The sequence below is a fragment of the Mustelus asterias genome, chromosome 3 (assembly GCF_964213995.1).
Source record: "Mustelus asterias chromosome 3, sMusAst1.hap1.1, whole genome shotgun sequence".
Lineage (NCBI taxonomy): Eukaryota > Metazoa > Chordata > Chondrichthyes > Carcharhiniformes > Triakidae > Mustelus > Mustelus asterias.
The window spans coordinates 123,455,938-123,482,044 of NC_135803.1; the positions used below are offsets into that span (position 1 = coordinate 123,455,938).

At 43.8% G+C, this 26,107-nt stretch overlaps 1 protein-coding gene across 2 annotated transcripts in view; it reads left to right on the forward strand.

Moving 5' to 3' along the window:
* cadpsa (Ca2+-dependent activator protein for secretion a) overlaps positions 1-26,107 on the forward strand; it is a 511,252-nt gene that overhangs the window by 271,586 nt on the left and 213,559 nt on the right. For both annotated transcript variants that reach the window (XM_078209519.1, XM_078209518.1), the window contains exon 8: positions 1,336-1,475. In XM_078209519.1, the coding sequence (XP_078065645.1) occupies positions 1,336-1,475 (140 nt within the window). The remainder of the gene's footprint in view (positions 1-1,335; positions 1,476-26,107) is intronic.

Consider the following 26,107-nt stretch of genomic DNA (forward strand, 5'->3'; position numbering starts at 1 on the left):
TACCCAAACAGGTGCCAGAGTGTGGCGACTGGGGGATTTTCACAATAACTTCATTGCAGTGTTGATGTAAGCCTACTTGTGACAATAATAAATAAACTTTAAGCTTGAGGCCGGTGATGAAGCTCTCCATCACACAAACAGACCTGTAATGGACGGACACACCAGTAATGGGTAGACAGACACACCAGGATCTCCAGACAGACACACCAGTAATGGGCAGACAATCACACCAGAACACAGAGATACACCAGTAACTGGCAGATGAATGAGCAGCAAGACAGAGGCATCAGTAATACACAGACAAGGCGCCAGCAACACACACACAGCATATTTGTTATTAATAGAGACAGAGGGCGGGATTTTACGACCTTGCTTGAGCGAAACCTGAAATTCCCACCTGAGGTCAGCAGACATTTCTGTTGTCTGCCCCTCGTCCGCTCCAATTCCATGGCGGATGGGGTGGTAGAATTCCGGCAAGCTACACCAGCAATAGATAAGTGCAGACGAGTATCAATAACAGATAATTACAGCAGTATTAGACAAAAGCTCATTTGGAATTGTGCAGGTAGGTATATCAGTACGAGACAGATGCAGAAATGTAGGTGTAACACAAAATCCAGTTAAGATAAATTCACATTTCAAACCACACACACGCACACACACACACACGATTAGCAGGAGCAAGTACACAAGTTCAGCTGTAACACACAGGTGATTCAGTAATAAACACACAAGCACAGCTGGGACAGGTATGCCAGTAGTAGCTACACAAGCAATCTTCAATAGACTGATATCAGACTGATAAATGCACACATACGAACTACAGTGACAAACATAGACACAAGAAGTGTGATGGAAACCACACATATACACTTAAAGAGGGCAAAGTTACTGCGGAGGAACAGTTAAAAATTGCAAACAGTTAATTTCACAGCTGAACACAAATAAGCCCAAAAATGAATCAGAATTACCTTAACTGACATATTTCCTTTCATTAACATTCGCCATGGTTGAATGTTATTATAATTTGTAGAAATCATTTTGTTTCTTAATTATTATTGATGATTACCACCTGTGCTGCTGTTATTGTTTTCATCAGATTTCTACCGACCTCATCACACAGCTGTAGTATGTATCTTAGGAAGGAATAACATACTGTTCCTCTGTTGTGACACCTTCAGCCAGATCTGAGTGTTAATAATTTTCCGCCTCCCAGTTATTTATTTCCTGGCAAACAAACCTCTGTTATGTGTTTCCCAGTGTTTGGTAATCTAGTTCACAGTTACACTGCAGCAGTTAGTGAAACACCATTATCATCTGTATGTTCTTTTTCAGGTTGTCTTGCATCCTACACCTAATAGTCCAAAATCTGCCGAATTGCACAAAATGGTTGTTTCAAAAAACAGCACGGATCAGGATCTGAAAATTAAGTTGGCAGTTCGAATGGACAAACCGCAGAATATGAAACACTGTGGGTAAGTATGCAGCCCGTAAATTACTGACGTTGCAATGAGGGACGGGGATGTTGGTTTAAAGGGCGGCATGGTTGCACAGTGGTTAGCACTGCTGCCTCACAGCGCCAAGGACCCGGGTTCGATTCCCGGCTTGGGTCACTGTCTTTGTGGAGTCTGCACGTTTTCCCCGTGTCAGCGTGAGTTTCCTCCGGGTGCTCCGGTTTCTTCCCACATTCTGAAAGACGTGCTGGTTAGGTGCATTGGTCATGCTAAATTCTCCCTCAATGTACCCAAACAGGCACCAGAGTGTGGCGACTAGGAGATTTTCACAGTAACTTCATTGTGATGTTAATGTAAGCCTACTTGTGACACTAATAAATAAACTTTAAAGGAATCATATCATTTAAGACTCATGACATTTGGTTGTCTGACTATCATATTTGATCTCTTCAGTCATATCCAAATATTGAAATCAATTCAGACCCTCAGCAGGACTTCTTTCTTTATCGTTTTACTATATATTTCAGTTACAAATGCAGTGACAGATATCAGCATTAGCTCAGCACATGGGATTTTATACGCAATGTTTTTGGCCCTTGCGTTATCCTACATAACTGGTTAATCATCATTTTACTACTGGTTCATCCGGGCCGTAAGGACTGAACAAAACACATAATTGATTTTTTACCGGAAACCACTTTATCTCGCCGTTGTGACAGATAATATAGTTGTCAATGCGACATTATAAGGCAGAGTGATAACTTGGTTTTGGGGTTATGTTAACATAGCATTTGCTGTTAAATCTAATCATCGCATAACTGAATTGAGAAAGTTAATGTTAGCTGAATTCAACTTAACTGAAATAACATTAAGGTTCCAGTGTATGGTTCGCAATGTTAACTGTCGGTACTCTAGCAGAGAGCTTTCATTCACGTCCTGTTTCTGTCTGTAGCTTGGATTATATTAATGTAAGGAGGTGCAGAGCAAGATTCTCCCCCACAAGTGGTGCTAATGGCTCTGAGTTCCTTCTAATTTGGCCTCCACTTACTTGCCTTTCAGAACCTGATCTCTGCCAAGGCAAACAGCAGTCTTTTGGCAAATAATGCAAGCACTTTTGCCCCTTTAAGTGGTCAGTTGTCTCTTTTGACGCTATAATGATGGAGTTCTACCACTGCCAGGACTTTACAGCCAATAACAAGAAACTTATGTCAGTTAACAGTTAAACCTGTTTGAACATTTAAGAGCAGAATCTTGTGAACTCTAAAAATGAATCAAGGGTTGGGGCCATTTCTGAGTCATGGTAACGAGCAGGATAGATAAAGGGGAACCAATAGGTGTAATATACTTGGATTTCCAAAAAGCATCCAATAAAGTCCCATACAAAAGGTTGCTTAATAAGATAAGAGGCCATGGTGTTGGGTGTAGTATATTAGCATGGATAGAGGATTGGCTAACTAATAGAAGACAGAGTTTGGATAAGAGGATCATTTTTAGGATGACAACCTGTAACTAATGGAGTGCCATTGGGATCACTGCTGGGACCACAACTATTTACAATATATATGAATGACTTGGGCAAGGGAAGTGAATGTACTATTGCCAAGTTTGCAGATGACACAAAAATAGGTGGAAGGCAAGTGCTGAGGATGACAAAATCTACAGAGGGATATAGACAGGTAAGTGAGCAAAACTTGGCTGTTGGGAATATAATGCAGGAAAATGTGCAGTTATGCACTTTGGTAGGAAAAATAAAGGATCTGAATATTATTTAAATGGAGAAAAACTGCAGAAAAATTCAGCACAGTGGGAGTTGGGAATTCTCATGCATAATTCACAAAAAACGAGCATGTAAGTTGAGCAGGTAATAGAAAAGGCAAATGGAAGAGAGCTGTAGAGGCTGAGATAGATTTTTAATCAGTAACGGAATCTAGGGTTATGGGGATAAGGTGGGAAAGTAGAGTTGAAGATTATCATATCAGATTAGTCATGATCTAATTGAATGGTGGAGCTGTGTCGATGGGTCGAATAGCCTACTTCTGCTCCCGCGTCTTATGACAGGTATGACTCAGACCAACGGAGAGTTTTGCCCCTGATTCTCATTGACACCAGTCAAATGCTGCCTTGATGTCAAGGGAAGTCACTCTCACCTCATCTCTGGAGTTCAGCTTGTTTGACAATGTTTGGACCAGGCTCTGATGAGGTCAGGAGCTGAGTGACCCTGGTAGAAACCAAACTCAGTGTCATGAGCAGGTTACTGCTGAGTAAGTGTTGTTGATAGCACTGTTGAAGACCCCTTCCGTCAGTTTACTGATGATCAAGTGTAGACTGATGGGATGGTAGTTGGCAGGGTTGGATTTGTCCTGCTTTTTGTGGACAGGACATACCTGGGCAACTTTCCACATTGCCGGGTAGATGCCAGTGTTGTAGCTGCACTGGAACAGCTTGACTAGGGGCACGGCAAATTCTGGAGCACAAATCTTCAGTACTGTTAACAGATTGTACAGGGCCCATAGTCTTTGCAGTATCCAGTGCTTACAGCTTTTTCTTAACATCACAGAGAGTGAATATAATTGGCCGAAGACAGGCATCGGTCATGCTGGGGGTCTCTGGAGAGGGCCAAGATGGATCATTCACTCAACACTTCTGGCTGAAGATTATATTGCAAATGCTTCCGCCTTATCTTTTACATTTATGTGCTGGGCTCCTCCATCATTGAGGATGGGTATATTTGTGGAGCCTCCTCCACCAGTTAGCTGTTCAGTTGTCCACCACCACTGATGACTGGATGTGGCTGGACTGCAGAGCTAGATCTGATCCATTGGTTGTGGAGTCGCTTAGCTCTATCACTTGCTGCTTCTGCTGTTTGACATGCAAGTAGTCTTGTGTTGTAGCTTCACCAGATTGCCACCTTATTTTTAGGTATGCCTGGTTTTGCTCCTGGCATGCCCTCCTACACCCTTCATTGAACCAAGTTTGATCCACCGGCTTGATGGCAGTGGTAGAGTAGGGGAGAAGCCAAACCATGAAGTTACACTGATGGTTTTTCACTGACGGTGATGTGTGTGCAAATGGGAAGCTAGAAAAAATTGAAGAATGACTCGGGACCAGAGAGGAGTGAGCACTGAGGTTTAGCTGAGGTGTAATTGGTAAGAAGAAATGATCACCTTAGCAAATTGAACAAATATACGAAGGAAGAATTAGAACTGCTAAGAAATGGTAAAGGAATTGTGTCTGGAAGGTTAGAGTCATAGAGATTTACAGAATGGAAACAGGCCCTTTGGCCCAACTTGTCCATGCCGCCTTTTTTTTAAAAAAACCCTAAACTAATCCCAATTGCCCGCATTTGGCCCATTTCCCTCTATACCCATCGTACCCATGTATCTATTTAAATGCTTTTTAAAAGATCAAATTGTACCCGCCTCTACTACTACCTCTGGCAGCTTGTTCCAGACACTCACCACCCTCTGTGTGGAAAACATTACCCCTCTAGATTCTTTTGTATCTCTCCCCTCTCACCTTAAACCTATGCCCTCTAGTTTTAGACTCCCCTACCTTTGGGAAAAAATATTGACTATTTACCTTGTTTATGCCCCTCATTATTTTATAGACCTCTATAAGGTCACCCCTCAGCCTCCTACGCTCCAGAGAAAAAAGTCCCAGTCTATTCAGCCTCTCCTTATAACTCAATCCATCAAGTCCCGGTAGCATCCTAGTAAATCTTTTCTGCACTCTTTCTAGTTTAATAATATCCTTTCTATAATAGGGTGACCAGAATTGCACACAGTATTCCAAGTGTGGCCTTACCAATGTCTTGTACAACTTCAACAAGACGTCTCAACTCCTGTATTCAATGTTCTGACCGATGAAACCAAGCATGCCGAATGCCTTCTTGACCACTCTGTCCACCTGTGACTCCACTTTCAAGGAGCTATGAACATGTACCCCTCGATCTCTTTGTTCTGTAACTCTCCCCAATGCCCTACCATTAACAGAGTAAGTCCTGCCCCGATTCAATCTACCAAAATGCATTGCCTCGCATTTGTCTAAATTAAACTCCATCTGCCATTCGTCAGCCCACTGGCCCAATTGATCAAGATCCCGCTGCAATTGGAGATAACCTTCCTCACTGTCCACCATGCCATCAATCTTGGTGTCATCTGCAAACTTACTAACCATGCCCCCTATATTCTCATCCAAATCATTAATATAAATGACAAATAACAGTGGACCCAGCACTGATCCCTGAGGAACACCGCTGGTCACAGGCCTCCAGTTTGAAAAACAACCCTCTACAACCACCCTCTGGCTTCTGTCAAGAAGCCAATTTTGTATCCATTTAGATACCTCACCCTGGATCCCGTGAGATTTAACATTATGCAACAACCTACCATGCGGTACCTTGTCAAAGGCCTTGCTGAAGTCCATGTAGACAACATCAACTGCACTGCCCTCATCTACCTTCTTGGTTACCCCTTGAAAAAACTCAATTAAATTTGTGAGACATGAGTTTCCACTCACAAAGCCATGCTGACTGTCCCTAATCAGTCCTTGCATCTCTAAATGCCTGTAGATCCTGTCTGTCAAAATACCTTCCAACAATTTACCCACCACAGATGTGAGGCTCACTGGCCTATAGTTCCCAGGCTTTTCCCTGCAGCCCTTTTTAAACAAAGGCACAACATTTGCCACTCTCCAATCTTCAGGCACCTCACCCGTGACTATGATTCAAATATCTCGGCTAGGGGACCCGCAATTTCCTCCCTAGCCTCCCACAATGTCCTGGGATATACCTGAATGACCATACACATCTTGTCTGCCAAGCAGTATTTAAAATTGTGTACTTTTTATTTCCAGGTGGGTCAAATCTTATATAATCTAAAATAAAGACATGATGTGGAGATGCCGGCGTTGGACTGGGGTGGGTACATTAAGAAGCCTCACAACACCAGGTTAAAGTCCAACAGGTTTATTTGGTAGCACGAGCTTGTGAATGTTTGTGAACCCACCTCTCCACTCACCTGATGAAGGAGCAGCGCTCCGACAGTTCGTGATTCCATATAAACCTGTTGGACTTTAACCTGGTGTTGTGAGACTTCTTAAAATAAAGACAGCACGTGGAAAGAAATAGAGTTGTGTGTTGGAATCTTTTGCTTGGAGGCAGGAAGTACACTTCATTAATTGGGGTTGTGTGACGTTCCTGAATCCTGCCGCCATTCTGGTCCGCCAGAATTGGTTTAAAAAAAAAGTGCCTGTCCCCTGGTCGTAGTGGTGTCCCCCAGTCAAATGCACTTTGTGCCTAATCAAGGGGATGGGCATAGGCAGAGATTTTTCCACTGACAGCCACCCACTGCCTGACTCCCCTCCCCCTTTGCCCCCTGACCCCACAGCCCAGAATCTCTCCCTCCCCCTTTGCCCCCTGACCCCACAGCCCAGAACCGATCCCTCCCCCACCTCACTTCTGGGTCCTGTGACTCAGGAAGGGTGCTGTTCTGGCAGCAGCCACTGTCCCTGCCGTGGCGCTGTCGATCACAGGGGCTGCCGACCTTTGATTGGCTGGCAGCTCTGGGGGGCCAGGACTTCAACCTTTGAGGACTTGATTCATAGAATAGAATTTCATAGAATCCCTACAGTGCAGAAGGAGGCCATTCGGCTCATCGGGTCTGCACTGACCACAATCCCACCCAGGCCCTATTCCCACAACCCATGAATTTACCCTAGCTAGTCCCCCTGACACTAAGGGTCAATTTAGCTGGCCAATCCACCTAACCCGTACATCTTTGGACTGTGGGAGGAAACCGGAGCACCCGGAGGAAACCCACACAGACACGTGGAGAATGTGCAAACTCCACACAGACAGTGATCCAGGCTGGGAATTGAACCCGGGTACCTGGTGCTGTGAAGCAGCAGTGCTAACCACTGTGCCACCATGCCGATTCTGGAATAAGGCCCACTGGTGTCACCGGATAAGCCTGATTGGCTTAAGATTCAATCGGCCTTCGAAAGAAGAGGCAACATGGATCTGTTCAGGCTCAGAAGCCGGCAGCTCCTGTGTTTGAATAATTACAAAGGCTGAGTGTCTTGCACTCCTGCCTTCAAGGCCCATTTTCCGGCCTCAATTGCATTCACACCCTCTTGTCCCTGACCACTGACCAAACTAGAACACCCTGTCCTAAGGCGTGCGACTGCCTCCTGGTACAAAGTACCCAGGTAACCTCCGCCCTCCTTGATGTATCACAGTGTCTGTACCTCAGCCACCAGCTCAGTGACTCAGCCAAAGCTTGTCAGCTGCAGACACTGACTGCAGACATGTTTGCCCTGGATTATGCTGGCTTCCTGGAGCACCCACAATCTGCAGTTGCAATACATAGTCTTCCCAGCTATCTTTAATTTGTTTTAATTAACTAATTATTTACTTAGCTTTTAAATTTATTGATTGCATCCCCTTACCACCACTTATTGTACGAATTTAAACCTTAATGATAGAATACACTTTTCCCACGAAAACGTATTTCAAGATTCATGCCTATCTAATTTCCAGCTATTTACATTCTCTCCCCAAGAAAAGATATTCACTCATCAATCAACGGTCAAATCTCCTGTCATGTCATTGAAACACCCAACACTCCTCCCAAATTCTGATTGTATTAGCACCTGTCCCAAAGTCTGATTGTATTCACCCCCCCCCCCCCCCGTCGCAAATTGTATTAACCCCCGACCCAAAGTCTGATTGTATGAAACCCTGTCCCAACATCTGATTGTATTAACCCCCCGACCCAAAGTCTGATTGTATTAACTCCCCCTGTCACAAAGTCTGATTGTATTAACCCCCCCGTCGCAAAGTCTGATTGTATTAACCTGCCCGTTCCAAAGTCCGATTGTATTAACGCCTGTGCCAAAGTCTGATTGTATGAAACCCTGTCCCAAAGTCTAATTGAATTAAACCCCGTCCGAAAGTCTGATTGTATTAATCCCCCTGTCCCAAAGTCTGATTGTATTAATCCTCTATCTCAATTCCGATTGTATTAAACCCCCATCCCAAAGTCTGATTGTATTAACCCCACGTGCCAAGGTTCGATTGTATGAAACCCTGTCCCAAGGTCTGATTGTATTAACTCCCCGTCCCAAATTCTGCTTGTATTAATCCCCCGTCCCCAAATTCCGATTGTATGAATCTCTGTCCCAAAGTCCCATTGTATTAAACCCATTCCAAAGTCTGATTGTATTAACCCCCCCCCCCCCCCCCCCCCCGTCCCAAAGTCTGATTGGATTAACCCCCCTGTCCCAAAGTCTGGTTGTATTAACCCCCCATTCCAAAGTCTGATTGTATTAACCCCCCATTCCAAAGTCTGATTGGATTAACCCCCTGTCCCAAAGTCTGGTTGTATTAACCTCCCATTCCAAAGTCTGATTGTATTAACGCCCCTGTACCAAATTCTGATTGTATGAATCTCTGTCCCAAAGTCCGATTGCATTAATCCCCGTCGCAAAGTCCCATTGTATTAACCCCATTCCAAAGTCTGATTGTATGAAACCCTGTCCCAAAGTCTGATTATATTAACCCTCCCCTGTCCCAAAGTCTGAGTGTATTAACCTCAGTCCAGAAGTTTCATTATTTTAACCTCTCTCTACTGATCTCACTGTTTTATCCTCTCGCTACCCAGATATCACTGTTTTAACCTCCCTCCAAAAGTTTCACTGTTTTAACCTCTCTCTCCAAACATTTCACTGTTGTAAGCTCTTTCTTCCGAAGTCGCTGTTTTATCCTCTCTCCTGAAGTCTGGCTGTTAAGTCTCATTTATTTTAACCACTTTCTCAAAGCCTCTGTTTAAATCTGTTCTTGCATTCTGTTTATGTATTTATAAAAAGCTGTTGCTATTTCTCATTAAGTTGATTACCAGTCTTTTCCATGCTCCCTGGCAGGTTTCTATCTTTCCCATGGTGCTTCCCTTCTGTGCTTTTACATTACTTTGTCACTTTTTTAAACTTCATTTTGCTCTGTTCTGTCCATCCATCTAGTCTTTATTGCTAACCAGAATAAATTTAATCTGTATCTTAGCTACTTTGTATTTCAGTATGCCTCACTCTCATCGCTGTTCAAACTCTAATATTTTCAACCAATTAATCTTGGACCGATTTCCTTTTCATTCCAGTAAAATTAGCAAATTTATCGTCCAGCACCTTTATCTTGGACTCTTCTTCCTCTTTACTTACTTCAACTTGAATCCAATTAAATTATAGCATCTATTTGCCATGTGTTCCCTGCTTTCAGATTGCTTGCTTGCCCTGCATTGTTATATAATGATATACACCGAGAGCCAGTTCGAGCAGGACCACAAGGAAACAGCCCTGAATGCATTCAAAGGAACCCTTACTCATTTTGACCGCAAATGATTGTTTAATCCGAATCCACTTTAGGTTAGTTCAGAAATCCATTAATGTAATTGTATGACTGCTGCTCGAAGTTGGCAACAAGGATGCACACTTGTGGAGTACAGAGACGTACAATAGAGGGTTTTTTTTCTGGTGGCTTCCCTTGAAGTGCCTATTCCAAATAGCGGAAGTCCTGTTTAGGGCCTTTATTAGTCTTATGCAAAATTTTTCCGTTTTCATTGCTGTGCACCCTGCATGAACAGCTTAGGCCAATAACCCAGGGTTTCAGCACTTGACCTTTCCATAGCATTATTAGTCCTTCAGCACCACAAGGTCATTGCTTTCTTTAGTTGCACTTTGCTTTTGATAGTTCACAGGAAGTTGGTTAATATTATGCGGGGAACATAATGGTGGTAAAAGACCAATCAAAAACTGTTCTGGTGCTAAAGATACTTAATAACATTTTGGTGATTCCAGTAAGAAGGCACTTGTGACAGATGCTTGGACCGCCAATTGATTTTCTCAACTGGGAGTGTTTCATTTGTTAGAAAGACTTCTGGATGGATGACTGCTTAGAGTTACAGAGAGGTTTATAATTCAACTGACTCAAATAAAATAACGGGGGTTGGGGGGGAGGAAGCAGACTGCAGGGAGAAATTAGAAATTACTCCTGAGAGAAAGCTAACTTTCAATTTGGAATATTGAAACTATCTGTTCTGGTAGGTTTAGAGTTAACAGGCAGGAGTTTTTTTAAAATAAAAGCAGTCTTCTACTATTCTAATAAACCGCAGACTACAGCACTCTAACTTCTGTCAGTAGAGATTAATGGCACCTGAAATTGCAAATGCAAATTGTCACCAATACGTGTTCTTCTTACTCAAAACTTGAGCTCAACTGGTGGCAGCCATCCTATTCTGCAGACACGGGCAAGGTCATTTTACCAGGATAAGCACAAAGGCAAATTTTCCCAAGCACAGTGAATGATACTTTACTGGCTAAATCTTTGTCCAGAAAGTACAGTATCCTCTAACATTCTTCCATACTAATTGTAACTTGCACATACGTGTGTTGTTACATTATTTACAGGCTATGAACTGGCAAGGTCATTTCGCAGTGGCACCATTAAAGGCACAGTTTAGCACAGTGCCCACTAATTCTGTGCATGACTAGCTATTAGGCGGTGGAGACTTCGCGTCTAGACAAGAACGGGTGATTTATTTGCCTTTCAGTTGCAATTCACTTCAGAGTCTTGTTTCATATCTATTACAGATGAAGTGACCTAAAAAGAACTGATTAATGCCCCATTGAATGGAAACTTACTGGCAGACTTAACTGTATTGTGCAGACAAGTTTGCAAATAGCTGGCAATTAGCAAGAATAGATGCACTGGAAGTTACACAAAGATTAGACATGGTATTTGGTTTGAAAGTTCAGATTACAGTTGTGGCCAATAATTCATCATCAGCTTTTAATAGTGAAATTGAATTCAACAATGATTCTTAGAAACAAAGTTTCATGCAATCAGCCGTGCAAGCACCAGTGAAGTGATGATCAAGGCACGGCACATGTTACCTTAGTTCAAGGGACGAAGGAAAAGCAATACTGATTCACTGTATTGGGAAACAGTTCAGAGCCAAGAGAAGTCTTTAAATTACCCATCATTCGCATCAGCAGTATTTTCACCCTTGCATAATAAATTTAATCCAAGATGAACAGTATGTTATAGCACATAATTAAAAATTACATTAAATCCTTCTCTTCAGTCCTGATTACAGGAAATAATCAAAACCATTTTTGAATGGAACTTGCACTATAAATCAATACTTACAATTTATTTTTGTTATAAAAGATTAATGTAAGATACCTTAATGTTTTGGAAGTACTTCATAAATTGTCTTGAGCAATCTTAAAAGAGAAGACTATTTTGTTTGCAAACATAACTTGTATATCCTTTAATAATTCATCATGCCATTTATAAAACAAATTCTTCCAAGATGCAAATGTATGCCCAAGTCAAAATGACCTGAAACCGGTTACATTCAGGAAGCAATATTCATGGATTTGTAGGTCATCTGAGCACACTTCCCTCTTGCTCTGCCCGACCCTGCCATTCCCATAACTGAATGTAAGTCAGGTGCAATCTGTTTGATTATGTTTGCAGCAGAGAGCTTCCTTCAGGGAAACAGTTTCTTCTTTAAACAAAAACCACTTTGTTGTTCACATTTTGTGGCATTAAGTCTACAACAATGTGAGTAGTGGCGTCATCCTAGTGAAACGGTAAAGGTGAAGTTCAAAGTATAATACTGATATTTACAGGTGAATGGTATTAATCTAAGAGTCCATCAACAGCTAGAATGGATTTTCAGGAAGACCTTTTCAGATCAAGACACTGAAGACACTTAAACAAATGAGAAGATAGCCAAGTATGTTTTTGAAAGAATGAGATCAAAGGGCTGAAAGTATTTTTTGGATTGTTTTGTATTAAGGGTTTCCAGTGGCAAGCTATGACATTGTAATCTTTTTAGTTAATGGATGGAATTGATGTTATTGAACCTAAATGTCAAAAATCACTGCATCCATCTAATTCTTCAGCTCCTTAGCATACCCAGTTTTAATTTCTCCACCATTAGCAACCATGCTATTGCCAAGGCTCGGGGATTTCCTCCCTATACCCTTCTTTCTCTCTTTCCTCCTTGAAAACATTGAAGCAAACCCTTTTTGATCATCTTTTTGGTCAACTGTCTTTATATCATCTTATGTTGTTCAGTGTCAAGTTTGCTTTACGATGCTCCTGTGAAACATCTTGGGAAATGTTGGGATATTGTGGCATCCACTTAATGGAAATTAATGATCATTGGCTCGTTGGATATCTCTAGATGAATTGTTATGTGTCATTTAAAGCATTCCCTTGGAACAAAATTAGTAACACAATGCCAAATATTTATTAAACATCCACTGATATCAGTTTATACATCATTTCCACTGACCTAAATGGGTTCCCTGTTGCCCACATCTTTAGATCATTACATGATCTGCAATCTCTCGTTAGTGCTGTGATTTTGTAAATGTCAATTTACAAAGCTATTTATACGCAAATATTTTTGTACTATTGCAGTCATAACTTGATTTTAGCCGAACAAGGAATGGTTTGCTGTTGGCTACAAAAAAAGAGGGCAGAGCTTTCCATTCTGGAGACCAAGTGTGTGGTGGGCAGGAAAGTTGACATGATTCTTGCTGGGTGGCAGTCAAATTTATCTGCCTGATTTTGCACATTTCAGCTTGTTAATTATACATCAACAAGAAGCTCATCAAATGTTGTGGTGTGGATGGAGGAGCCTGTCCACATTCTGTCTGATGTCACGGCTTCGGCTAGTGAGCGTGAAGGGCAGTGACCATCTTGGGACTCAGATCCAGCAGTTTCTGCCAGATTTGCACTTGGACCTATGTACCTTCACTCTAGTAATGGGCTAGGTGAGAGGGGATAAGGCTTCCCTCTGTGTGCCCCTTTTCCTCAAGGCATCAGGAAGGGGCCCTCGGACACCAAAAGGCAGGAGACATACCAGCCAGACACCCTGAGAGCATCCACCCTGTACAGTGCAAGGGTGCCCTGCTGCTTTAAGTGCTCTCTACCTGTGACTCTATCAACTTCAGCAGGTCAAACTGAAGAGGGTGCATCTGGCCCAGAGCAGCACACTCTTAGCTGGCCAGGGCCATCCAGACCTCAGGCCTCCCAAGATGCTTGCCAAAGTCATCTCAGACAACAGTGCATGTAGCCTGTACCTCTGCTACAGATATCAAGGCTGCACCTAAACCTAGCGGTAGAGTTTTGACTGTCCCATAGTGGCACAGGTGTTCATTCACTGCATATAACCTGCATTAGTATATTTCATATTTCTCCCTCTCAGTCTCAGGCTTTGAATTGCTAATCCATGTGATGCAAAGTCCCACATTCAATCAAGGATGTAAAATAAATTCCCTTCTTCCCCCATCTTGACCCTCAGTTCCATTAAGTCTCACTCATTCTCATCACAGTGTATCTCCTTTAGTTCACATCAGCGACATGAACAAAGACACCCCCTTTTGAAAATGGTGGCTGGACAGTATACAGGTAACCCTTCTATCATGGGCAGACATTATTTGACCTCAGGAATATTGTTCATTGAGATTTGAGAGTATCCTGATGCGGTTGTGCTGAAGTCTAGTTTGTGGATGTTATAAGTATTTATCGTGACTAGTGTTATAGTCTTTTCACTTAAGTGCACTTTGCAATGGTCTTTATTTTAAGGCTGTGAATTTTTGGAAAAGTAGTATTCGTCATCGATCACTGTAACTTCTCCAGCCTCCCAGCAGCAATTTTTCCTTCCTGCATTTAAGGCTGAATGTTATTCCTGTGTTAGATCCCACTCTCCCCATGCCTGATACTGAGCGATGGAAGCTAGTTCCACTTGCTGACATTTGAAATGTCTGCTGGAGGGGAATGAGTGTGTGATGTCCGAAGTGTCTGCTCATCCTGATGAACCCACCTGCTTACCTTTGAGTGTCTTACTTTGCTCCTGAACGGCTCCCTAGCATTGCTTCACAGGATCCCTCAATGAATTCACAGAGAGCAAATCGATACGGACTGTGCATTCATAGACTTAGGGTTCATAGGAAGGATTTGCCTTTGTGAGATGGGCAGTGTCGAGGACTATAATGGTATCAAAGTGATGCTCCATCACAGTTCCTGAGTGCTCAGCAGTATCTGTGAAAGAATGTTGTGTCAAAACTGACTGGACCACGTCTCGCCCACGTGCCAAGACAACGCAGGACATAAAACGTGGCAGGCTTCCAACAAATGAGTGTTTGTCAATAATCACACCATGATCCTGCTGAACCACTCTCTGTGCGGACAATGCTAACATCAGGCACAGCTTTGCGTCCATACTGTCATATGAGTGATCACTGTGCCTTGATGTCCGATGGCATCTTGGGGCTCAGTATCAAAATGAGGATTCTGCATTAATCATGTCTGAGAGCTGGTGTTTGGAAAGATGGTGCTGTCTGGATGTAGCTTCTTCTTGAAGGGTCAAGCACTAACCATTGACAAAGGTTTTTTGTGTTAAAGTGGCCTTTCTAAGCTGCTGTCACATCGGCGTGAGTTCATTCATTTGTGCAATAGCATTTCATCTTATTGAAGGATGCCATGGCCACAGACATGTCGTCTCTGTGATTGAAAGATATGCATTACAGGTAGTTGCTTCAGGATGTGTGCTAGTGCAGTGCTTATCACACTCCCCAGTGACCACATGGTCCCTAGGCTACTGTGCCTTCCAACAATGACCCCACTGTTAGGGCTGAAGGTAACTTGTACTTTCTCCGTGATCATTGTGAGATTGATGACCTTTTCTAATATGTTGAAGATGACAATTAGGGTGTTGTTGTGTCCCCTGAATCAAAGTCTGAAGGGAACTTTGATCGTGAAAACATGTCTTCACCTGATTTCTCTTGAAATCTGACAGTTGTGAGGTTGCCTTGGGTATGTCTGCCAGGTTTTACCTTGGCAATTGCATCCACATGTGCCTCATCTGAATCCTCCTCCTCTTCAGCTTCATCCCCTTGCAAGTCCTCCTCACTGGAGGAGATGTTTAGCTCCTCTTGTGTCTCCCTATGGCAACACATCCCTCCTTTGCAATGCTAGGTTGTGTCGGGCACAGCAAAAATGATGATGAGGGCACTCTCTGCACTACTTATTGGAGAGCTCTGCCTCACAGGTACAAACATCTGAAATACATCTTTAAGAGGCCAGTGGTCTGCTCTGTTGAGGACCTTGTGGCTGAATATACAGGCATTGCCCATTGTAGCTGACAAATGAGTATCATTAGCCATGTCTTCTGGGGTAGACCTTAACATCAAGGAACCAGTCCTCTGAGTGCCAAATCAAATATCTCTGGCATCTAGGAGTGACTCAAAATGTATGAATATTGTGAGCTAACTAGGTACTGAGCATGGGCGGCATCGTGGCACAGTGGTTAGGACTGCTGCCTCACAGCACCAGGGACCCGTGTTCAATTCCCAGCTTGGGTCACTGTCTGTGTGGAGTTTACACATTCTCCCTGTGTCTGTGTGGGTTTCCTCCGGGTGCTCCAGTTTCCTTCCACAGTCTGAAAGGCGTGCTGGTTAGGTGCATTGGCCGTGCTAAATTCTCTCTCTGTGTACCCGAACAGGCACCGGTGTGTGACGACTGGGGGATTTTCATAGTAACTTCATTGCAGTGTTAATGTAAGTTTACTTGTGACACTAATAAATTAACTTTAAAAAGCATGCTGGATCTGCTTCCTGTGATCACAAATAAGTTGAACATTCCAAGAGTGAAATACTTTTCTATTGATGAATTTCACTGGCTGCTGCCATGGAGTTCTCAGGCCACGTGTGTCCAGTTGATGGTGTTCTGCACTTGTAGGAAGCCTGAGGTTGCAGCAAATCCCACTGCTGAGACAACCTGGCTTGCTTCATCCATGTGGAACTGCACAGAAGATACTAAGATTGACGGAGTTGTGGAAAGTGATGAAGATTGTCAGAGAATATAGCAGGATATAGATAGGCAGGAAAATTGGGCGGAGAAATGGCAGATGGAATTTAATCCGGACAAATGCGAGGTGATGCATTTTGATAGATCCAATTCAGGTGGGAGCTATAAAATAAATGGCAGAACAATCAGGAGCATAAACACACAAAGAGAGCCGGAAGTACAGGTCCACAGATCCTTAAAAGTGGCAGCACAGGTGGAAAAGGTGGTGAAGAAAGCATATGACATGCTTGTCTTCCCAGGGCAGAAATGACAATTACAAGGGGGCACAAGTTCAAGATAAGGGGGGAAAGGTTCAGTGGAGATGTGCGGGGGAAGTTTTTTACACAGAGGGTGGTGGGGGCCTGGAATGCACTGCCAAGTGAGGCAGTTACGTTAGCCACATTTAAGACTTATCTTGAACAAACGGGGAATAGAGAGATATAAGCGGTTGGTTAGATAGGTAAACATGATTGGCGCAGGCTTGGAGGGCTGAAGGGCCTGTTCCGCTGCTGTACTGTTCTTTGTTCTTATAAGCTTTATTGAAAAGGGCATCTGTAACCTCCCTTATGCATTTATACGTCACCAACTGTGCGATCCTGCAAAGATCCCCAAGTGGAGCTCTGTAAGGATCTGCAAACAGAAACGTTCAGTATGACAGTAGCCTTCAAAGCAACCAGCACTGGATACCCTCCAGGTTTGTGCAGCATAAGTGCCTCATGAGAATGTGGCAGATGTGAGCTACCATTAAGACTCAGGAGTTTCGAGGTATAAAATCCTTCTAATTAAAATCTCTTAAGTTCCAAATTCCTAATTTCTAACACCAGGGTCCTCTGTTGTGCCTGACCGAGCAAGGTATGAATAACTAGTATTGATGAATCAAGTAGAATTTATTAAACAGGATTTTACATATACTTAACAAAATCATGGGAGATTTTTATCCCTCATGTTCCTGGGATTTCTTAAGCGTTCTCAGCACAGGCGATGTCTTCCCTTTTGTCTGTGTCAGAAGTGATATTGAATTGTCTCTTAAAAGAATCATGCCACAGAAGCCATGGTAACACTGTGCCAACAAAGGGGGCAGACCCCACTGGAGAGAACAGAGGCAATGGAGGACCCCCAGAAAGTTGGGGGTAATGGAGGGTGTCCCTTGGGCAATGCCAGCCTGGCCCCCAGAACTGCCCAAGAGGAACCTTGGCACTGCCCACTGGGCATCGGGCAATCAGTGGGGGTGGGCCGACCCACTGACACGTTGCATTCGGGATCAGTGGCAGAGGGAGGGAAGGGGGTGATCGGGGCTGGCCATCTCGGGAGGGGGGGAGGAATCAGGGCTGGCGGGGGAGGCAGCATTGCGGGGTTGTGTGTCTGGCCAGCCATCGAGCTGACCAGTAATCGGGAGGCCAGCAGTGTGGGGCCACTGCACAGATCTCCGCTCTGACAGATTGGCACATGCGCAGTGGTATGGTCAGTGCCATAGGGAATAAGCTCCGCCCCTGATTTTCAGAGTGATTCACGCTAGGGCACCCTGAATGCTCAGAGTGTGGGAGGTTCATTCTGAAAATCATGCTAAAAAAAAATCAGCGGGAGTTACTCCAGTTTTCGCGCAGATTTGGCACTTAGAATTTTTTGGGGAGAATCGCCCCCAAAGATTCCAATTTCCCAACTTTTATCACCACTTCTCATTATTGCAGAATTCCTTGGAAATAGTCCAAATTCACCTCTTCTGTTGGCTTAGGATGCGGATCATCTGGTGTCATCCACCTCTGTAACTAGAGTCATGTAAATGAAAGGCAAATGTCTATTCCTTTTCCCCTGGACCTCCAGAGTTTACATTTCATTGTGAACAAATGCTGCATCCTTTGGATATAGATTATCAAGGTATAAGTAGTGTCACATCCTCTTGCCAATAGTGTACCATGGGTATAGCATGGGTTTTGTGTAAAGGTAAGATCATTCTAAGTTGAAGCTACTTTTCAGCCATTTGTTCAAACAAGGAGCTGCTGAATCCAAATCCCCAGGAAACTTCATAAAACATCATAAAACCATTAAGTGGAGCTTCTCACAAGCAACAGTCCCCCTGGTCTTCGATTATCTTGGCTGCTCGCTGTCTCACTAACAGAAATTCAAACTGACCTGTTTAAAAAGTGTTTGAAATAAAATCCATCAATGTTACAGACCAACAGTAAACCTTAAATATTAGTAGCATTATCCAAATCTTACACCACATCCCTAGACAAATGAAGACACCTTCGACACTGTCTTTTGCTCATCTCCATGTGTGAGTCGCGTCTTTTGTAGAGCCTTGATAACACCAAATATTTTTGTAGATTTGTCAGCATCTGGTCTTCCTGGGGCCCTGCTGGCTCATGTTCCCCAGGGTGACGGTCTTCCCTGAGCTGTTGCAATCAGCAATGGGCCCTTCTCATTGGCATCAAAGCTATCATGAAGGTAGCATTGCCTGCAGCCCGCATTCTCCACTCTTCCTTGTATTTGTGAACAGATGTAATTGACCATTCAATGGTAGGACCCATTGAATGGTCTCCCTTCACATAAAAGGTAGGAATACAGACCTTGACTTTCCCTCTGTCCGCACGTTACATACAAAGGATACCCCTTACAGGCTGATGATATAATGGTGGACAACAAGTGGTTGAATTTTCCCTTCAAATATGACTGGGCATTCAGAATGAGGGTTTCAATTAGGGTCAAAAGTCCCAAGACCTAGGATCTACAGTCAGCCTTGTGTTGGTTGTCCTCCAGTGGTCTTGACATTTCCTATTAATGCCCAATCCTTGCACTTGTATCTTGACTGCAATCTTGGTGCTTTGATTGCCATGACCAATGCATGAATTCTGGCATTAACAGTGATGTTCATATCCCATTAATAAATGAAACAAATGAAAAGTCCCTGTACAGTGAGTGCTGAGTTTGCAAATGTTGATTTTTCTCCAATGGTCCCTTCTCTCTGGTAAATAAGTTTAAAGCGATAAAAGGAAGGAACACCAGTTACATTAGCTATAGCGCTATGCCAGATGTTCAGCATGTCCACTACAAATGTGCTCAAAAATACTTCATAACTCAAGTAACTGCATCCAGGAGCCTAGAGCCATCCTATCATTGAGAATGCTCTGCCTGTACCCATAGTCAGCATGGAAGGAAGGGAAGACAATGGATGGAGTTGTGTGGTGGTAATGGGGTCTCAGCCGCTAGCTGGAGAGCTAATGAGAGCCTCACACCACCTTCTTTCAGGTAGGCCTGCTGCACCTTATTCCACTCAGGCACTTTGACAGGTCAGTGGGTATTTGGGGCGGCACAGTAGCACAGTGGTTAGCACTCTGCCTCACAGCTCCAGGGACCTTGGTTTGATTCCCAGCTTGGGTCACTGTCTGTATGGAGTTTGCACGTTCTCCCTGTGTCTGCATGGGTTTTCTCCGGGTGCTCCGGTTTTCTCCCACGCTCCAAAGATGTGCAGGTCAGGTGCATTGGCCATTGTAAATTGCTCCTTAGTGTCCCAGGATGCTTTGGTTAGAGGGATTAGCGGGGTAAATCAGTGGGGTTACAGGGATAAGGCCTAGGTGAGATTGTTGTCAGTGCAGATTTGATGGGCTGAATGGCCTCCTTCTGTACTGTAGGGTTTCTATGATTTCCCCTGGAATCAAGAACCCAAGGGGAGACTGCCAGCTAATCACAGGCCAGCAACTCCATTCAAAGGCAGTGCCATAAGCGAGGGGTGCCTGCTACTGGTACGACACCCACCTGAGTCCTAAGGTTGTCCCAGGCCAGAATTGAGTAATGTTGGGAGTGAATATGTGGGTCACAAGATGTGGGGGTTCAGCAGCAAGGGCAGCCAGGGTGCTCTCAGTAGCCACCCCCCCACCTCTCCATTTCCTGATGCCAGGTCCCTCAATCATTGAATGAAGGTCCCCCTGGGAGACCACAAGCAACCCTGATGGGGGATGCTTGTCATGTTCCCCACATAGCGATTAACACCAGTAGTGGTGGCATGAGGTCCTGAAATGGCACTAATTGCCCACTTAAGAGCCTCAGTGGGTGGCAGGGTAGAAAGGCCATCCTCAGGCCTTCACACCATGGATTTAGTGAGGTTGGAGGTAGGAAGGTGGCAAGCTCGGTTCAACCAAGGCTTCCCTGATCCTTTACTCTACCCATTTGGCACTTCATTATTGATGGAAATTAGAGTCAGATTAGAAAAAATGCATCTATATGGTGCTTATATTTCACTCCGGAGAGGTGGCACAGTGATTAGCACTGCTGCCTCACAGCGCCAGGGATCCGGGTTCAATTCCGGCCTCGGGTTACTGTCTGTGTGGAGTTTGCGCATTCTTCCTGTGTCTGCGTGGGTTTCCTCCGAGTGCTCCGGTTTCCTCCTACAGTCCAAAGATGTGCAGGTCAGGTTGATTGGCCATGCTAAATTGCCCCTTAGTGTCAGGAGGATTAACGGGGTGATATTTGAGATTACGGGAATAGGGCCTGGGTGGGATTGTGGTCGGTGCAGACTCAATGGGCCAAATGGCCTCTTTCTGCACTGCAGGGATTGTATGATTTGCAAGAAGACTAATGTATTGTCACATTGTAGGATAAGTGGTGGGTTGAGGGAAAGTTGCGTTATATGAGAAGAGAGGGGGCGGGTAAGGTTGTGCTGTCAAAGGCAGGTTTTGTTCTGCGAACAATGTTTCAATGATACTTCTTTTAGTAAATGTTACCTGTGTCTCCATTGCTCCAGTCTGTGATATTCCTCCTCCAGGATTATACCCAAGGGGTTGTCATCACTGCTCATACCATGGTGAGGTGCATTTAGAGTAAGTGCTGTAGGCAGAATGGCAAAACAAAAGTCTCCAGAATTCTCTTTCACCTGGAGAAATACCTGTTCAAATATGACCAGTCTCTTCTGCCTCACTTCTTCTGGGCAGCAGGGTGGCACAGTGGTCAGCGCTGCTGCCTCACAGCACCAGGGACTCAGGTTCGATTCCCGGTTTGGGTCACTATCTGGGCAAAGTCTGCACATTCTCCCCGTGTCTGCGTGGGTTTCCTCCAGGGACTCCGGTTTTCTATTACAGCCCGTCATAGAACTCGGTGCAGCTTACATTGGATTACTGGGAATGCAGAAAGCTCAAAGCACTTTGAAATGTGTAATTGAGACCAATGCTGACATACTAATCGGTTGGCTGAAGGCTCCAAAAATGCAAGGATATTTTCCGTAGGATGTTGGGATGCAGAAGTGCTGTAGGCACCCATTTGGCAGCATGCAGCATACCCACCAATGCAATATTATGAGAAGCAGCCTCCAAATTGGCTGTACCTGTACTCTCTGCAAAGAAGTGCTCAATGAAAGAGATCTGACATGGGTGGGGGCATTGGGTTGTAGAGAAAACCACTCCACAAAGCTGTTAACTGTGGCCCTGTCATTGAGGCATAGAGTCTCTGACTTCAGTGGCCCTCTGGCTTACTGCCAGATGGTCAGCTTGATTGAGCTGGTGGCCCCAAACACAGTGGCAAACGGTTCCGTAATCAGTAAAATAACAGTGCCGGTGTAAAATGGCCTTTATGTGGAGCCCTTATTAACAAACTGGCTGCCTGTCTCCATGGACTGGGCAATTGTTGTGCTTTCTGGTTTGCCTGGGAAAGTTCTCTGAAGGGGGGGCCCGATGTGACTCCCCATTATTTTCTATCTTCCTAGCCCCATCCCGCAGCTACCTCTGACAGGCGATGGGAAAATCCAGGCCTTGGTGTCTTTTAATGGCAGATATACAGCAGCAACTGCTGCCACCTGAAATTCTGTGTAAACTAATTTACTGTTCCTGTGTGATGCTTAACACCAGAAAAGATAGGAAATTTACCACTAAACCTTCATAGTAGTGAACTAGAGCCTTAAACATCTGTTAGAGTATAATTCTATCACTGAATATTTCATCCACCTGAAAGTTTAGAGACACGTCAGGGAGAATAAAGTCAGATGATGAAAGTAGATTTAGTATTCGGGCAGGTGGCACAGTGGTTAGCACTGCTGCCTCACAGCGCCAGGGACCCAGGTTCAATTCACGGCTTGGGTCACTGTCTTTGTGGAGTCTGCACGTTCTCCCCATGTCTGCATGGGTTTCCTCCAGGTTCTCCGGTTTCCTCCCACAATCCGAAAGACGTGCTGGTTAGGTGTATTGGTCATGCTAAATTCTCACCCAGTGTACCCGAACAAGTGCCGGAGTGTGGCGACTAGGGGATTCTCACACATTGCAGTGTTAATATAAGTCTACTTGTGACACTAATAAATGAACATAAACAATAAACATTGTGTGGTATAATCGGTTCTTGAAATATGAGGACAGTGCTTTATAATCTACAACTTACACTTATTTTCAAAATGGGGATTCATGAGCACTGAAGTCATTAGTCTTCCATTTACTCATCATCAGATTTCTATATTCTTCTGTATTTGTTGATTATTTATTTATTTAATCATTGCGCCAATAAATGAGCTTCTGCTTGAAGAAGGAGCAATAGGAGAGATCGCACAGTTTCTGCAGAGTTCATTATCTTCCACGTCACCATGAGAGGTCTCCTGGAGGAATGCTTTCCTACTCCTTTCCTACTCCTTCTGAAGGAAGTTAAAAACTTCCCCGTCAACTTGAAGCTACATTCTTGCGCAGTAAGGTCAATCCGTTTTGCACTAACTTCCATGATAGAAGTAGATTAAGAAAGAGCTCCTGGAAAATATAGTGGAAGGAGAAACTCTAAAAGCCACTTTGATTTGATTTGATTTATTATTGTCACATGTATTGGGATACAGTGGAAAGCATTGTTTCTTGCGCGCTTTACAGACAGAGCATACCATTCATAGAGTACATAGGGGAAAAGGAAAGAAGGTGCAGAATATAGTGTTGCAGTCATAGCTACGATGTAGAGAAAGGTTAACTTAATATAATCTGATAAAGGAGCAGCGTTCTGAAAGCTCATGCTACCAAATAAACTTGTTGGACTTTAACCTGGTGTTGTGAGACTTCTTACTGAACTTAATATAAGGTAGGTCCATTCAAAAGTCTGATGGCAGCAGGGAAGAAGCTGTTCTTGAGTCGGTTGGTACGTGATCTCAGATATTTGTAGCTTTTTCCCGATGGAAGAAGGTGGAAGAGAGAATGTCCGGGGTGCGTGGGGTCCTTGAATATGCTGGCTGCTTTTCCAAGACAGCGGGAAGTGTAAACGGAGTCAATGGATGGATTTGTGTGATAGACTGGGCTTTATTCACTTGGGATAGATGTAATAAATGAGCAGTGTCTGCAGAGAAGATACACTAGATAAGAGAGTTGTGATAAACATAATCAGGCTTCTTCTCTGCATTATTTAACAGCTGGAAAATATTGACCACAAATCAGATTAATATGTAATTATCAATAGAGACATATGCTTCTTACTCATCCTAAAAATATACTGAGAAATGTGATACTGCTCACTAAATAAGCTGGAATTATTTTACTTTCGATCGCATATTTAAATATATTTGGACTTTTGCAAATCAGCTGATCCAAAGCTCTGTTCATTCAAGGAAGTTGTTTTTTTTTTCCTTTTACTATCCAGCAGAGGGCAGTCTTGGCTCACTCAGGAGTTGAACAGAAACTGATACAAATCCATTTCCTGAATCAAATTCACTCGATCATTTTTTTAAAATTTTTCAATCAAATAGGCATTTGCTACCTCATATCAAAGTCGTTTTGGTGCTGCCTCAGTGCATCGTGTGTGAAGAATGACGTGGGAAATGTCAGTATGATTAGTTTTGCTAAACAGGTCACCAATTTTCTGTCAATTTCTCATCCCGCTATCACTGATGCGTGTTATTAATTCTGGTGAGCTTTATTTATCGCTTTGATCCAGAATTTTCAGCTTCCATTCCAGGGCTGGAGCATGCTTATAATTCTCAGTCCCAACCATGATGAACTTTGTTGGTTCCGTCATTGTTATAGATGTACTAAAGGACACAACTGATCTTAGCAGAGATAACTGAAATGTCACAGAATTAGTTGTAAAATGCTGGACTGAATTCTAAGCTCGGTTTATTTAAGTATGCAGCGCTATAAGTTTCAACAAAGCTTCGGACTTTTGGTTTTGACCTTGTTTTTCAAATATCCACTGCTACCAGAAAAGCATGAGAAGAATAGAACAACTAATGACCATGCAGATGTTAAAGTTTGTTTATTTAGTGTCACAAGTAGGCTTACATTAACACTGCAATGAAATTGCTGTGAAAATCCCCTCGTCGCCACACTCCTGCGCCTGTTGGGTACACTGAGGGAGAATTTAGCACGGGCAGTGCACCTAACCGACACATCTTTCAGACTGGGAGGAAACAAGCATTTGGAGGAAATCCATGCAGACACGGGGAGAATGTGAAAACTCTACACAGACAGTGACACAAGCTGGGAATTGAGCCCAGGTTCCTGGCGCTGTGAGGCAACAGTGCTGACCACTGTGCCACCGTGCTGCCCAAAAGGAAAAGGTCAGATGTTTTACCAGTCCTCTGAATCTGTGTTATTTAGATTCTCACTTGACTTGGTAATAGCCTGGCATCTGTTTAGGACCCATTTGAATCAGAGATTTGACCTTTTTAGTTTCAAATGCTCTGAGCAAATCAGTATGCTCTATACTAAGAGCTGCTAAATCTGTCTAATGCTCAGTTGGTCGCACACTTGCCACTGAGTTTAGAAAGTTGTGGGTTCAAATCCCGGTCCAGAAATGTGAGCAGAAAAATCTAGGCTGACAGTCCAGTGCAGTACTGAGGGAGTGTTGCCTTTTGCAGGACGTCAAACCCAAGGTCCCAGCTGCTGCTGCTCTCAGGTGAATGTAGGCCCGTGGCGCTATTGCCAAGCAGAATTACTGGGGGTTGGGGGGGGGGGGGGTTATTCCTGGTGTCCCAGATTCCTCAATCAGCATTTCAAAAATAAGATTACCTGGTTGTTTTTATCACCTTGCTGTGTGTGGGAGCTTGCTGTGAGCAAATTGACTGTCATGTTTCCTACATAATTACACTGACTGCACATTGTATGTATTGAAATTACTGTAAAGTGTTGGGGACGTCCTGAAGTCAAGAAAATTGTTATGTAAATGTAAGTCTTTCTTTCATTACTCTTAACTCCAAAGTTATGGCACCTCAGCCCCAAACATCACGTAGTGACCTCTACCCCACTGTGCCAATGCTCCCAGCATCTGAATGCACCAGAATGTTGTGGGCCAGCTCTTTGCCTATCCATTGTTTCACTCAGTAAAAGTCAATCTTGGGACAGTCTGCAACCTAGGAGATATGTTTTCCCATTTACTTCCCTGAATCTGAAATCAGTAGGAGTCAGAGCGCCTAATCTTAGGAATAAATGTTGAAATGGTGAGCTGCATTCACTGGTGAAGCATATACCATGTGTAGGTGGTGGAGGCAGAGGATAAGCAAGAATTTACTGGCTCCGGGAACAGCTCGGATACTCTTCAGCTGACAAGCTCAGTGATCCCACCTTTATGAGCCCTATGTTTAAAGGGATGACACTGTCCAAAGCACTGACATTTTCTCCAGCTAATACAGAATTCCCTGGGAACCCTGGAAGGTCTGCTGGAAAGTATACAGCGCTGTGACACAATCACTTGTCACTGTTGAAGACTTGGACTCCAACTGGCTCTGTCCAGCATGCAAAGGGATTGGATGAAGAGACCAATTGGGCAGAATTTTCCCATCCCGCCCGCCCGGGGAATC